The sequence below is a fragment of the Choloepus didactylus genome, chromosome 7 (genome assembly GCF_015220235.1).
Source record: "Choloepus didactylus isolate mChoDid1 chromosome 7, mChoDid1.pri, whole genome shotgun sequence".
Classification (NCBI taxonomy): Eukaryota; Metazoa; Chordata; class Mammalia; order Pilosa; family Megalonychidae; genus Choloepus; species Choloepus didactylus.
In genome coordinates, this window is record NC_051313.1 from 79880314 (window position 1) to 79895692 (window position 15379).

The following is a 15379-nucleotide window of genomic DNA, read 5'->3' on the forward strand; positions in this document are numbered from 1 at the left end:
AACATATGAACAACCTAGACTGACCAGAGAAGAAATAGAAGACCTCAACCAACCCATCACAAGCAAAGAGATCCAATCAGTCATCAAAAATCTTCCCACAAATAAATGCCCAGGGCCAGATGGCTTCACAGGGGAATTCTACCAAACTTTCCAGAAAGAACTGACACCAATCTTACTCAAACTCTTTCAAAACATTGAAAAAAATGGAACACTACCTAACTCATTTTATGAAGCTAACATCAATCTAATACCAAAACCAGGCAAAGATGCTACAAAAAAGGAAAACTACCGGCCAATCTCCCTAATGAATATAGATGCAAAAATCCTCAACAAAATACTTGCAAATCGAATCCAAAGACGCATTAAAAAAATCATACACCATGACCAAGTGGGGTTCATTCCAGGCATGCAAGGATGGTTCAACATCAGAAAAACAATCAGTGTATTACAACACATTAAAAACTCGAAAGGAAAAAATCAATTGATCATCTCAATAGATGCTGAAAAAGCATTTGACAAAATCCAACATCCCTTTTTGATAAAAACACTTCAAAAGGTAGGAATTGAAGGAAACTTCCTCAACATGATAAAGAGCATATATGAAAAACCCACAGCCAGCATAGTACTCAATGGTGAGAGACTGAAAGCCCTCCCTCTAAGATCAGGAACAAGACAAGGATGCCCGCTGTCACCACTGTTATTCAACATTGTGCTGGAAGTGCTAGCCAGGGCAATCCGGCAAGACAAAGAAATAAAAGGCATCCAAATTGGAAAAGAAGAAGTAAAACTGTCATTGTTTGCAGATGATATGATCTTATATCTAGAAAACCCTGAGAAATCAACGATACACCTACTAGAGCTAATAAACAAATTTAGCAAAGTAGCGGGATACAAGATTAATGCACATAAGTCAGTAATGTTTCTATATGCTAGAAATGAACAAACTGAAGAGACACTCAAGAAAAAGATACCATTTTCAATAGCAACTAAAAAAATCAAGTACCTAGGAATCAACTTAACCAAAGATGTAAAAGACCTATACAAAGAAAACTACATAACTCTACTAAAAGAAATAGAAGGGGACCTTAAAAGATGGAAAAATATTCCATGTTCATGGATAGGAAGGCTAAATGTCATTAAGATGTCAATTCTACCCAAACTCATCTACAGATTCAATGCAATCCCAATCAAAATTCCAACAACCTACTTTGCAGACTTGGAAAAGCTAGTTATCAAATTTATTTGGAAAGGGAAGATGCCTCGAATTGCTAAAGACACTCTAAAAAAGAAAAACGAAGTGGGAGGACTTACACTCCCTGACTTTGAAGCTTATTATAAAGCCACAGTTGCCAAGACAGCATGGTACTGGCACAAAGATAGACATATAGATCAATGGAATCGAATTGAGAATTCAGAGATAGACCCTCAGATCTATGGCCGACTGATCTTTGATAAGGCCCCCAAAGTCACCGAACTGAGCCATAATGGTCTTTTCAACAAATGGGGCTGGGAGAGTTGGATATCCATATCCAAAAGAATGAAAGAGGACCCCTACCTCACCCCCTACACAAAAACTAACTCAAAATGGACCAAAGATCTCAATATAAAAGAAAGTACCATAAAACTCCTAGAAGATAATGTAGGAAAACATCTTCAAGACCTTGTATTAGGAGGCCACTTCCTAGACTTTACACCCAAAGCACAAGCAACAAAAGAGAAAATAGATAAATGGGAACTCCTCAAGCTTAGAAGTTTCTGCACCTCAAAGGAATTTCTCAAAAAGGTAAAGAGGCAGCCAACTCAATGGGAAAAAATTTTTGGAAACCATGTATCTGACAAAAGACTGATATCTTGCATATACAAAGAAATCCTACAACTCAATGACAATAGTACAGACAGCCCAATTATAAAATGGGCAAAAGATATGAAAAGACAGTTCTCTGAAGAGGAAATACAAATGACCAAGAAACACATGAAAAAATGTTCAGCTTCACTAGCTATTAGAGAGATGCAAATTAAGACCACAATGAGATACCATCTAACACCGGTTAGAATGGCTGCCATTAAACAAACAGGAAACTACAAATGCTGGAGGGGATGTGGAGAAATTGGAACTCTTATTCATTGTTGGTGGGACTGTATAATGGTTCAGCCACTCTGGAAGTCAGTCTGGCAGTTCCTTAGAAAACTAGATATAGAGCTACCATTCGATCCAGCGATTGCACTCCTCGGTATATACCCGGAAGATCGGAAAGCAGTGACACGAACAGATATCTGCACGCCAATGTTCATAGCAGCATTATTCACAATTGCCAAGAGATGGAAACAACCCAAATGTCCTTCAACAGATGAGTGGATAAATAAAATGTGGTATATACACACGATGGAATACTACGCGGCAGTAAGAAGGAACGATCTGGTGAAACATATGACAACATGGATGAACCTTGAAGACATAATGCTGAGCGAAATAAGCCAGGCACAAAAAGAGAAATATTATATGCTACCACTAATGTGAACTTTGAAAAATGTAAAACAAATGGTTTATAATGTAGAATGTAGGAGAACTAGCAGTAGAGAGCAATTAAGGAAGGGGGAACAATAATCCAGGAAGAACAGATAAGCTATTTAACGTTCTGGGGATGCCCAGAAATGACTATGGTCTGTTAATTTCTGATGGTTGTAGTAGGAACAAGTTCACTGAAATGTTGCTATATTATGTAACTTTCTTGGGGTAAAGTAGGAACATGTTGGAAGTTAAGCAGTTATCTTAGGTTAGTTGTCTTTTTCTTACTCCCTTGCTATGGTCTCTTTGAAATGCTCTTTTATTGTATGTTTGTTTTCTTTTTAACTTTTTTTTTCATACAGGTGATTTGAAAAAAGAAGGGAAAGTTAAAAAAAAAAAAAAAAAAAAAAAAGAAAAAAGACAAACAAGGGAAAAAAAAAAAAAAAAAAAAAGATGTAGTGCCCCCTTGAGGAGCCTGTGGAGAATGCAGGGGTATTCGCCTACCCCACCTCCATGGTTGCTAACATGACCACAGACATAGGGGACTGGTGGTTTGATGGGTTGAGCCCTCTACCATAAGTTTTACCCTTGGGAAGACGGTTGCTGCAAAGGAGAGGCTAGGCCTCCCTGTATTTGTGCCTAAGAGTCTCCTCCTGAATGCCTCTTTGTTGCTCAGATGTGGCCCTCTCTCTCTGGCTAAGCCAACTTGAAAGGTGAAATCACTGCCCTCCCCCCTACGTGGGATCAGACACCCAGGGAAGTGAATCTCCCTGGCAACGTGGAATATGACTCCCAGGGAGGAATGTAGACCTGGCACCGTGGGACGGAGAACATCTTCTTGACCAAAAGGCGGATGTGAAAGGAAATGAAATAAGCTTCAGTGGCAGAGAGATTCCAAAAGGAGCCGAGAGGTCACTCTGGTGGGCACTCTTATGCACACTTTAGACAACCCTTTTTAGGTTCTAAAGAATTGGGGTAGCTGGTGGTGGATACCTGAAACTATCAAACTACAACCCAGAACCCATGAATCTCGAAGACAGTTGTATAAAAATGTAGCCTATGAGGGGTGACAATGGGATTGGGAAAGCCATAAGGACCAAACACCACTTTGTCTAGTTTATGGATGGATGTGTAGAAAAGTAGGGGAAGGAAACAAACAGACAAAGGTACCCAGTGTTCTTTTTTACTTCAATTGCTCTTTTTCACTCTAATTATTATTATTGTTATTTTTGTGTGTGTGCTAATGAAGGTGTCAGGGATTGATTTAGGTGATGAATGTACAACTATGTAATGGTACTGTAAACAATCGAAAGTACAATTTGTTTTGTATGACTGCGTGGTATGTGAATATATCTCAATAAAATGATGATTAAAAAAAAAAAAAAAAACTTAATTTCAGGTTCATGTTGTGTAATTTTTTAAGAATCAGAAATACAGGAGAAAAAGTATTCAGGTATGTCAAGTGTTAAGTTAATAAAAGTGTTTTTCTGGATTTTGCCTATATTTGTAATATTTAATAGCTTTATAAAATTTGTAATTTGTTCGTTCCCTTTTTCCTTCTAAATATTTGCTTTTGTTTCTAATTGTGTATTTATAATTCTGCACTCTTTTTCTTGAAGAGGGTCCCCAAAAGTGTATAAACTTCAGGCCCCACAAAACCTGGATTAACCCCTAAGAAGGAGGTGTTGAGGGTTTGAGGCAAATGAATAATGTGAAATATTCATCTAGGTGGGTGAGTCACTAGTGAGCCAAGGACACTGTAATTGCCTGGCAACATTGAGGCCCACTTGAGGTTCCTGGTTATGAATCTACAGGAAGACAAGGGGGCGTTGTATTTTTCTCTGCTCCCTTCCAAGAGGGAAGCACAAGAGTTGGGTTTAACCGTGGCAATGGTTTTACTAGGGAAGTAAGATAAAGTGAGAGAAGAGCAAGGAAGCCAGGGCCTTTGTATAGGTGTGGCTATAATGATTGACCATGGAACGATATTGGCTAAGGAGTGGAGTGAGAGCAACAAAGAGATGAGGGAGATGAGAAGATATTAGGATCAGTGGATTGGAAGACCCACTGGGGGCAGGTATAGAGAGAATGAGCTGGAAAGATAGGAAATGGTAATTAGAGAGTGGGAAGCATGCAATCGAAATAGTGAAGTTTGAAGTTATTAGTAATGAGAAGATCTAGGCAGGATTCAGAGGCTGTTGTAGTAGTCCAGGCAAGAGATGAGTAAGACCTGGGAATAGGATGGAGGGCAGGATGATTAGGCTTTTTTTTAAAAGCCATATAACAGAGAGTGCTTTATAATTGGAGATTGAGATGAGGGAGAAGAAATCATCAATAATGATTCCCAGATTCTGTTTAAAAAGATAATTAAGTGTATGTGTGTGTGTAATGCACTTTGAGCCTTAATAAAGTTTCTTTGAATTCTGGTTTTAATTGGCACTGATCTTTTAAAGATAAATAAAACACAGCCTAGGTTCTTTAACAGGAAATTACCATGTATTTCCTTTGCTGTAGAGTGGTGATGTTGGCTGTGAGTTGTGTGTTTATGTGTGTGTTGTTGTTTTTTTTTCCTCCCACCATGATTAATCCAGTATCTTTTTATTCCTTCAGAATGGATTTTTATCTGCAGTGCCTTATTTCGGCGGTTGGTTATGTATGATCCTGTCTGGTCAAGCTGCTGACAATTTAAGGGCAAAATGGAATTTTTCAACACTGTTTGTTCGCAGAATGTTTAGCATTATGGGTAAGTGAATTGAATCAGGTTTTGTTTGGTTTACAATTATTTAAATGTTTATAATGCAAAGCAAAATAAAAATGATAATATTGATCATTTATTTTGTTCACATTTAAAACACTATGATGCATTTATTGCCTTTCTGTACAAGATTGTTGTCCTTTTTGAACCATGCATTTTGAGGATGAAGATTTATAATATCCTATTATCTTCAAACAACTTTAAAAAAAAAATGGCTTACTTTTCTGGACAACATCCCCAGTTTTTATACATCATTTAGTTTTTAGCTCTAAATTTACAATGAAAATAATATTTTTAAGCCTCCTCCCCTCTTCTAAAGTGAATACATTTTAAATATTATTCCAAAAATATTTACTAAAATCATTATATCAAATGAGGAGCTATAGACCAAAGAACTCAAAGGAACCTTAAATAATCATGTTTTTCAACTCTGCTTTCAGAAATACAAATTATAAAACTATCTGGGACCGTTATTCAATTTCTTAAAGGTCTCCAGTGACTAGAAACCCTAGAAGTCATTAATGGCTATAGTTCGGTAATGACATTGTAAAAGGACCCTGTTTTAGCTTAGTTCTTAGCACTGGAAATGCTGAACTGTTCTATTGCTTAGTTACTTTGACGCTTAAGAAATTTTTCCACATCTGCAAGTGAAACAAATCCCATTGATTCAATCCAATTTTCTCTTTTTTTTGGCTTCCTGTGGACCTGTTTTATCCAATATTGTAGCCATTAGCCATATGTGGCTATTTAAATTTAAATTAACTGAACTAAAAAAAAAAAACAGTTCCTCTGTTTCACTACATATATATAACATTCCCACCATTACAGAAAATTATTGGACAGCACTGCTGTGGACAGAGGAAAACTGACAGCCCACTCATTAATTCCCCTTCCTATGTTACTTGTATTTCATGCTTAACTGCCTGTAATATACTGTGCATTTTATTAGTGTTCTCAGTTGTTAAAACTGAAATGGCATGTTTTTGTTACTTTGTCCAACACAATCTATTACTTAGTTTGTGTTCTTTAGTTACGTGAATTTTAACTCATATTCTCTCCAAAACTACATCTTTCAGTTATTCTCTTCTTGCTCTTCTCTCCAACACTGTAGAACTTTAGCTGTCTCCTGGTCACACGTATATTTAATAATATTGCATAGTGCGATTTTCCTGTTACTTTTATGTTAGTCACATTTCGTGTATATCTTTTCCAGCAGTTATTTTTTGTGAAACTCTGCATATTTGAGTCTTCTGCCCAGTACAGTGTTTCTACAGTAGGTGGCAGTAATATCAAATTTCAGTCTTACACTGTATTAAGATAATGCAAGCAACTATCAATGCTAAGGTTACTTCTTTTTTATAACTTTTTAAATTCCAGGAATGATCGGACCTTCAGTATTCCTGGTAGCCACGGGATTTATAGGATGTGATTATTCTTTGGCTGTTGCATTCCTAACCATATCAACAACACTGGGAGGCTTTTGCTCTTCAGGATTTAGCATTAACCATCTGGATATTGCTCCTTCGTGAGTACCAATGTAAAGATTTGCTGTGATTGAGTTTAAATTCTTAAGAATATTTCAGTTTTTACCCAACAAGTAAAGCATGAAGTCATTTTTAAATTTAAACCTAACTACCATCACCTGTGTCCATAGTGTTCTCATAGGAGCGTATCAAATAACACAATGTAATCTAATTATTAGCAAGAATAGGAATTCTATGAAGACAGAGACTCTGTCCTGTCATCTTCAGAATTTGCCATAGTGCTTGGCACATTGTGGGCATTTAGTCGGATGGATGAAATCCAAGAGCAGACGAAGTGATTTTTCTAATTGTTATAATGTTACAGGTGGGTAACACTTGATAGTTTACAGATCACTTGAACAAACATTATCTTGTTTTATCCTTAAAGCATTCCTTGTTCACTTTTAAAACACTATGATGCATTTAGTGCCTTTCTGTACAAGATCATTGTCCTTTTAGAACCATGCATTTTGAGGCTTAAGATTTATAATATTCTGTTATTTCTACCATAGTCTGTTAAGAAAGGGTGGGGGGGCTTAAGTCTTACAGCTGTTAAAAAAAGGGGGAGGGGGCTTACTTTTCTGAACACCATCCCCAGTTTTTATACAGTATTTAGTTTTCAACTCTAACTTTGCAATGAAAATATTTTTAAGCATCTATCCCTCAATTATATCGTGAAGATAGTGTAAATTCCAAATCCCCTCTCCACCTTAGACTTAGCATCCATTGATTTTTTTTAATCTTCATTTTATTGAGATATATTCACATACCATGCAGTCATACAAAACAAATCGTACTTTCGATTGTTTACAGTACCATTACATAGTTGTACATTCATCACCTACATCAATCCCTGACACCTTCATTAGCACACACACAAAAATAACAAGAATAATAATTAGAGTGAAAAAGAGCAATTGAAGTAAAAAAGAACACTGGGTACCTTTGTCTGTTTGTTTCCTTCCCCTATTTTTCTACTCATCCATCCATAAACTAGACAAAGTGGAGTATGGTCCTTATGGCTTTCCCAATCCCATTGTCACCCCTCATAAGCTACATTTTTATACAACTGTCTTCGAGATTCATGGGTTCTGGGTTGTAGTTTGATAGTTTCAGGTATCCACCACCAGCTACCCCAATTCTTTGGAACCTAAAAAGGGTTGTCTAAAGTGTGCGTAAGAGTGCCCACCAGAGTGACCTCTCGGCTCCTTTTGGAATCTCTCTGCCACTGAAGCTTATTTCATTTCCTTTCACATCCCCCTTTGGGTCAAGAAGATGTTCTCCATCCCACGATGCCGGGTCTACATTCCTCCCCGGGAGTCATATTCCACATTACCAGGGAGATTCACTCCCCTGGGTGTCTGATCCCACGTAGAGGGGAGGGCAGTGATTTCACCTTTCAAGTTGGCTTAGCCAGAGAGAGAGGGCCACATCTGAGCAACAAAGAGGCATTCGGGAGGAGGCTCTTAGGCACAACCATAGGGAGGCCTAGCCTCTCCTTTGCAGCAACCGTCTTCCCAAGGGTAAAACCTGTGGTAGAGGGCTCAACCCATCAAACCACCAGTCCCCTATGTCTGTGGTCATGTTAGCAACCATGGAGGTGGGGTAGGCGAATACCCCTGCATTCTCCACAGGCTCCTCAACGGGGCACTACATTTTTTTTTTTTCCTTGTTTTTCTTTTTTTTTTTTTAACTTTCCCTTCTTTTTTTAAATCAACTGTATGAAAAAAAAGTTAAAAAGAAAACAAACATACAATAAAAGAACATTTCAAAGAGACCATAACAAGGAAGTAAGAAAAAGACAACTAACCTAAGATACCTGCTTAACTTCCGACATGTTCCTACTTTACCCCAAGAAAGTTACCTAATATAGCAACATTTCTGTGAACTTGTTCCTATTATATCCATCAGAAATTAACAGACCATAGTCATTCCTGGGCATCCCCAGAACGTTAAATAGCTTATCTGTTCTTCTTGGATTATTGTTCCCCCTTCCTTAATTGCTCTATATTGCTAGTTCCCCTACATTCTACATTATAAACCATTTGTTTTACATTTTTCAAAGTTCACATTAGTGGTAGCATATAATATTTCTCTTTTTGTGCCTGGCTTATTTCACTCAGCATTATGTCTTCAAGGTTCATCCATGTTGTCATATGTTTCACGAGATCGTTCCTTCTTACTGCCACGTAGTATTCCATCGTGTGTATATACCACATTTTATTTATCCACTCATCTGTTGAAGGACATTTGGGTTGCTTCCATCTCTTGGCAATTGTGAATAATGCTGCTATGAACATTGGCGTGCAGATATCTGTTCGTGTCACTGCTTTCCGACCTTCCGGGTATATACTGAGAAGTGCAATCGCTGGATCGAATGGTAACTCTATATCTAGTTTTCTAAGGAACTGCCAGACTGACTTCCAGAGTGGCTGAACCATTATACAGTCCCACCAACAATGAATAAGAGTTCCAATTTCTCCACATCCCCTCCAGCATTTGTAGTTTCCTGCTTGTTTAATGGCAGCCATTCTAACCGGTGTTAGATGGTATCTCATTGTGGTCTTAATTTGCATCTCTCTAATAGCTAGTGAAGCTGAACATTTTTTCATGTGTTTCTTGGCCATTTGTATTTCCTCTTCAGAGAACTGTCTTTTCATATCTTTTGCCCATTTTATAATTGGGCTGTCTGTACTATTGTCATTGAGTTGTAGGATTTCTTTGTATATGCAAGATATCAGTCTTTTGTCAGATACATGGTTTCCAAAAATTTTTTCCCATTGAGTTGGCTGCCTCTTTACCTTTTTGAGAAATTCCTTTGAGGTGCAGAAACTTCTAAGCTTGAGGAGTTCCCATTTATCTATTTTCTCTTTTGTTGCTTGTGCTTTGGGTGTAAAGTCTAGGAAGTGGCCTCCTAATACAAGGTCTTGAAGATGTTTTCCTACATTATCTTCTAGGAGTTTTATGGTACTTTCTTTTATATTGAGATCTTTGGTCCATTTTGAGTTAATTTTTGTGTAGGGGGTGAGGTAGGGGTCCTCTTTCATTCTTTTGGATATGGATATCCAACTCTCCCAGCCCCATTTGTTGAAAAGACCATTATGACTCAGTTCAGTGACTTTGGGGGCCTTATCAAAGATCAGTCGGCCATAGATCTGAGGGTCTATCTCTGAATTCTCAATTCGATTCCATTGATCTATATGTCTATCTTTGTGCCAGTACCATGCTGTTTTGGCAACTGTGGATTTATAATAAGCTTCAAAGTCAGGGAGTGTAAGTCCTCCCACTTCGTTTTTCTTTTTTAGAGTGTCTTTAGCAATTCGAGGCATCTTCCCTTTCCAAATAAATTTGATAACTAGCTTTTCCAAGTCTGCAAAGTAGGTTGTTGGAATTTTGATTGGGATTGCATTGAATCTGTAGATGAGTTTGGGTAGAATTGACATCTTAATGACATTTAGCCTTCCTATCCATGAACATGGAATATTTTTCCATCTTTTAAGGTCCCCTTCTATTTCTTTTAGTAGAGTTATGTAGTTTTCTTTGTATAGGTCTTTTACATCTTTGGTTAAGATTATTCCTAGGTACTTGATTTTTTTAGTTGCTATTGAAAATGGTCTCTTTTTCTTGAGTGTCTCTTCAGTTTGTTCATTTCTAGCATATAGAAACATTACTGACTTATGTGCATTAACCTTGTATCCCGCTACTTTGCTAAATTTGTTTATTAGCTCTAGTAGCTGTATCGTCGATTTCTCAGGGTTTTCTAGATATAAGATCATATCGTCTGCAAACAATGACAGTTTTACTTCTTCTTTTCCAATTTGGATGCCTTTTATTTCTTTGTCTTGCCAGATTGCCCTGGCTAGCACTTCCAGCACAATGTTGAATAACAGTGGTGATAGCGGGCATCCTTGTCTTGTTCCTGATCTTAGAGGAAAGGCTTTCAGTCTCTCACCATTGAGTACTATGCTGGCTGTGGGTTTTTCATATATGCTCTTTATCATGTTGAGGAAGTTTCCTTCAATTCCTACCTTTTGAAGTGTTTTTATCAAAAAGGGATGTTGGATTTTGTCAAATGCTTTTTCAGCATCTATTGAGATGATCAGTTGATTTTTCCCTTTTGACTTGTTAATGTGTTGTAATACATTGATTGATTTTCTTATGTTGAACCATCCTTGCATGCCTGGAATAAACCCCACTTGGTCATGGTGTATGATTTTTTTAATGTGTCTTTGGATTCGATTTGCAAGTATTTTGTTGAGGATTTTTGCATCTATATTCATTAGGGAGATTGGCCGGTAGTTTTCCTTTTTTGTAGCATCTTTGCCTGGTTTTGGTATTAGATTGATGTTAGCTTCATAAAATGAGTTAGGTAGTGTTCCATTTTCTTCAATGTTTTGAAAGAGTTTGAGTAAGATTGGTGTCAGTTCTTTCTAGAATGTTTGGTAGAATTCCCCTGTGAAGCCATCTGGCCCTGGGCATTTATTTGTGGGAAGATTTTTGATGACTGATTGGATCTCTTTGCTTGTGATGGGTTGGTTGAGGTCTTCTATTTCTTCTCTGGTCAGTCTAGGTTGTTCATATGTTTCCAGGAAATTGTCCATTTCTTCTACATTATCCAGTTTGTTGCCATACAGTTGTTCATAATATCCTCTTATAATTTTTTTAATTTCTTCAGGATCTGCTGTTATGTCACCTTTTTCATTCATTATTTTGTTTATATGGGTCTTCTCTCTTTTTGATTTTGTCAGTCTAGCTAGGGGCTTGTCAATCTTGTTGATCTTCTCAAAGAACCAACTTTTGGTGACATTTATCCTCTCTATTGTGTTTTTTGTTCTCTATGTCATTTATTTCTGCTTTAATCCTTGTTATTTCTTTTCTTGTACTTGGTTTAGGATTGGTTTGCTGTTCATTTTCTAGCTTCTTCAGTTGATCCATTAGTTCTTTGATTTTGGCTCTTTCTTCCTTTTTAATATATGCATTTAGTGCTATAAATTTCCCCCTTAGCACTGCTTTTGCTGCATCCCATAGGTTTTGGTATGTTGTGTTCTCATTTTCATTCGTCTCTATGTATTTAGCAATTTCTCTTGCTATTTCTTCTTTAACCCACTGATTGTTTAGGAGTGTGTTGTTTAACCTCCAGGTATTTGTGAATTTTCTAAGTCTCTGATGGTTATTGACTTCTAATTGTATTCCATTGTGGTCAGAGAATGTGCTTTGAATAATTTCAATCTTTTTAAATTTATTGAGGCTTGTTTTATGTGCCAGCATATGATCTATTCTGGAGAAAGTTCCGTGAGCACTAGAAAAGTATGTGCATCCTGGTGATTTGGGATGTAATGTCCTGTATATGTCTGTTAAATCTAATTCATTTATCAGATTGTTTAGGTTTTCAATTTCCTTATTGGTCCTCTGTCTGGTTGATCTATCTATAGGAGAGAGTGATGTGTTGAAGTCTCCCACAATTATTGTGGAAACATCAATTGCTTCCTTTAGTTTTGCCAGTGTTTCTCTCATGTATTTTGTGGCACCTTGATTGGGTGCATAGACATTTACGATGGTTATTTCTTCTTGTTGAATTGCCCCTTTTATTAGTAGGTAGTGGCCTTCTTTGTCTCTCAAAACATCCCTGCATTTGAAGTCTATTTTATCTGAGATTAATATTGCTACACCTGCTTTCTTTTGGCTGTAGCTTGCATGAAATATTTTTTTCCATCCTTTCACTTTCAGTTTCTTTGTGTCCCTGTGTCTAAGATGAGTCTCTTGTATGCAACATATTGATGGTTCATTTTTTTTGATCCATTCTGCGAATCTATATCTTTTAATTGGAGAGTTCAATCCATTTACATTCAACGTTATAACCTTGAAGGCATTTCTTGAATCAGCCATCCTGTCCTTTGGTTTATGTTTGTCATATTTTTCCCCTCTCTCTATTAATATCCTTTATTGTACTCATACCGAATCTCGTTAGTACTGAACCTTTCTCCAAGTCTCTCTGTCCTTTCTTTGTTTCTCTGTCTGTAGGGCTCCCTTTAGTATCTCCAGTTGGGCAGGTCTCTTGTTAGCAAATTCTCTCAGCATTTGTTTGTCTGTGAAAAATTTAAGCTCTCCCTCAAATTTGAAGGAGAGCTTTGCTGGATAAAGTATTCTTGGCTGGAAATTTTTCTCACTCAGAATTTTAAATATATCGTGCCACTGCCTTCTTGCCTCCATGGTGGCTGCTGAGTAGTCACTACTTAGTCTTATGCTGTTTCCTTTGTATGTGGTGAATTGCTTTTCTCTTGCTGCTTTCAGAACTTGCTCCTTCTCTTCTGTGTTTGACAGTGTGATCAGTATATGTCTCGGAGTGGGTTTATTTGGATTTATTCTATTTGGAGTTCGCTGAGCATTTATGATTTGTGTATTTATGTTGTTTAGAAGATTTGGGAAGTTTTCCCCAACAATTTCTTTGAGTACTCTTCCTAGACCTTTACCCTTTTCTTCCCCTTCTGGGACACCAATGAGTCTTATACTCGGACGTTTCATATTATCTATCATATCCCTGAGGTCCATTTTGATTTTTTCAATTTTTTTCCCCATTCTTTCTTTTATGCTTTCATTTTCCATTCTGTCATCTTCGAGGTCACTGATTCGTTGTTCAACTTCCTCTAGTCTTGTACTATGAGTGTCCAGAATCTTTTTAATTTGGTCAACAGTTTCTTTAATTTCCATAAGATCATCCATTTTTTTATTTAGTCTTGCAATGTCTTCTTTATGCTCTTCTAGGGTCTTCTTGATTTCCTTTGTTTCCCGTACTATGGTCTCATTGTTCATCTTTAGTTCTTTGAGTAGCTGCTCTAGGTGCTGTGTCTCTTCTGGTATTTTGATTTGGGTGCTTGGGCTTGGATTATCCATATCATCTGGTTTTTTCATATGCTTTATAATTTTCTGTTGTTTTTGGTCTCATGGCATTTGCTGAACTTGATAGGGTTCTTTTAGGGTTTGTAGACCTATTGAAGTCCTTATCCCTAATTTATCAGATCTACAGCTTCGTGGAGTACACTTTCTCTAACTAACCAGCAGGTGGCGTCCACGAGCCACCTGTTCTCCACAAGCCAGTTCTCCCCTGCTTAGCCTTTTTGGTGAGTGGGGGAGTGAGTCTTGTGGGGTCCAATTGGTGTACCAAGCTTGCGTGTGTAGTTGGTGTTGCCTGCCCTGTATATGGGGCGTGTTTCTGGGCAGTCAGGGAGGGGGGGTGGCCCTAACAATCAAATCTCCCTGGTGATCCTAGAGTTTTAAAGCTGCTGCAATAGTCTAATCCTTCAGTTCAGTCCTGCCACAGTTTGTCTCTGCCACTGACCCACAAGTCCTTGGTATTGTCGTACGGCTCCTGAGACTTGCAAGTGGGCCCCTCTTCCAGGCTGTGCACCCCGGGTCCTCTATTAAGGGATGACTGTGCTATGTCACAGGTGAGTGCCATCCCCCCAGGACAGTTCTGGGCTGCTGGGCTGTGTAGGGAGGCTCCCAGTCTGCTGAAATGATGGCTGAATGGGGCTTTGTTAATTCACACTGCTCCACCTTCCCAACTCTGGGACAATCAGCTGAGGTTGCAGGGAAGGCTAATGTCCACGCCCAGTTTTGTGGTGTGTGCCTGTTATTTGAAGCACTTCCGTCACACTGGGTTATCTGGGGCAGCTCTGGGCTATGGGGCTGGTGATGGGCAGGAGTGTTTCCTGTCCACCAGGATGATGGCTGTGAGCGGACACCCCCCTTTTCTTGGGAAGTTGTGGTGTTTAGTGAATTTTCTCAGCCACTGGATTATTGCCTTTTGTCTCAGAGCTCTCTTAGTTCTGCTCTTGACTTGACCTGCCCAAATTACAAGCCTTTGAAGCTTTCTGTATTGGGCTTCTTAGAGTAATTGTTTTAGAAAAAGAAAAAAGGATTAAAAAAAAAAAAAAAAAAGGGCCCTCCTCAGAGATCTAATGGGTTATTGAAATGCTAAGCAACAAAGCAACCAGGGCCATTACAGAAAGGTCCACAGGGCAGAGAGATCAGCTTTTCTTCAGGATTTGCATATGCGCCTCAGGGCCTGAGCTCTGCCCTTCCCCTTTCTATGTTCACCAGAACTCCAAAAATCCTCCGCTTTTATTTTGGAGTTTTTTGTGTTGTTTTTTTTCTATGCCTGTCTCCTGTCTGCTGGGCTGGCTGCTCTCAGATTCTCTGGTGTCTGGTCTCAGTCTATCGATGGTTGGAGTTTGGATCAGTAGAATGAGTTTCCGATAAGGGCTGCCACTGCAGTTCTCCCTTCTCCTTCCCGGAGCTGACAGCCCCTCCTCCCAGGGACTGAGCCTGGCAGGGAGGGATGCGGGTCTCCTGTCCGCAAAAACTTACAGATTTCGCTGATCTCAGCAGTTCCACGTTTTCATGAGTGTTGTATGAAGTATGCCCAAAGTCAGATTGCTCTGTGGTGTCCAGTCCACACAGTTCCTGGCTTTCTACCTACTTTCCTGGAGGAGAAACTAAAACATACAGCTCACCAGTCCGCCATCTTGCCCCGCCTCTGCATCCATTGATTTTATTTGCCCAAACCAGTCTTTACTATGATGGTTTCAAAATGGTGAT

At 38.4% G+C, this 15379-nt stretch overlaps 1 protein-coding gene across 1 annotated transcript in view; it reads left to right on the forward strand.

Annotated features, from left to right (window-relative positions):
• The window catches only part of SLC17A5 (solute carrier family 17 member 5), a 91697-nt gene that overhangs the window by 46472 nt on the left and 29846 nt on the right, over positions 1-15379 (forward strand). Inside the window, exons 8-9 of the mRNA XM_037844151.1 lie at positions 5114-5246; positions 6636-6783. Coding sequence (XP_037700079.1) covers positions 5114-5246; positions 6636-6783 — 281 coding nt within the window. The remainder of the gene's footprint in view (positions 1-5113; positions 5247-6635; positions 6784-15379) is intronic.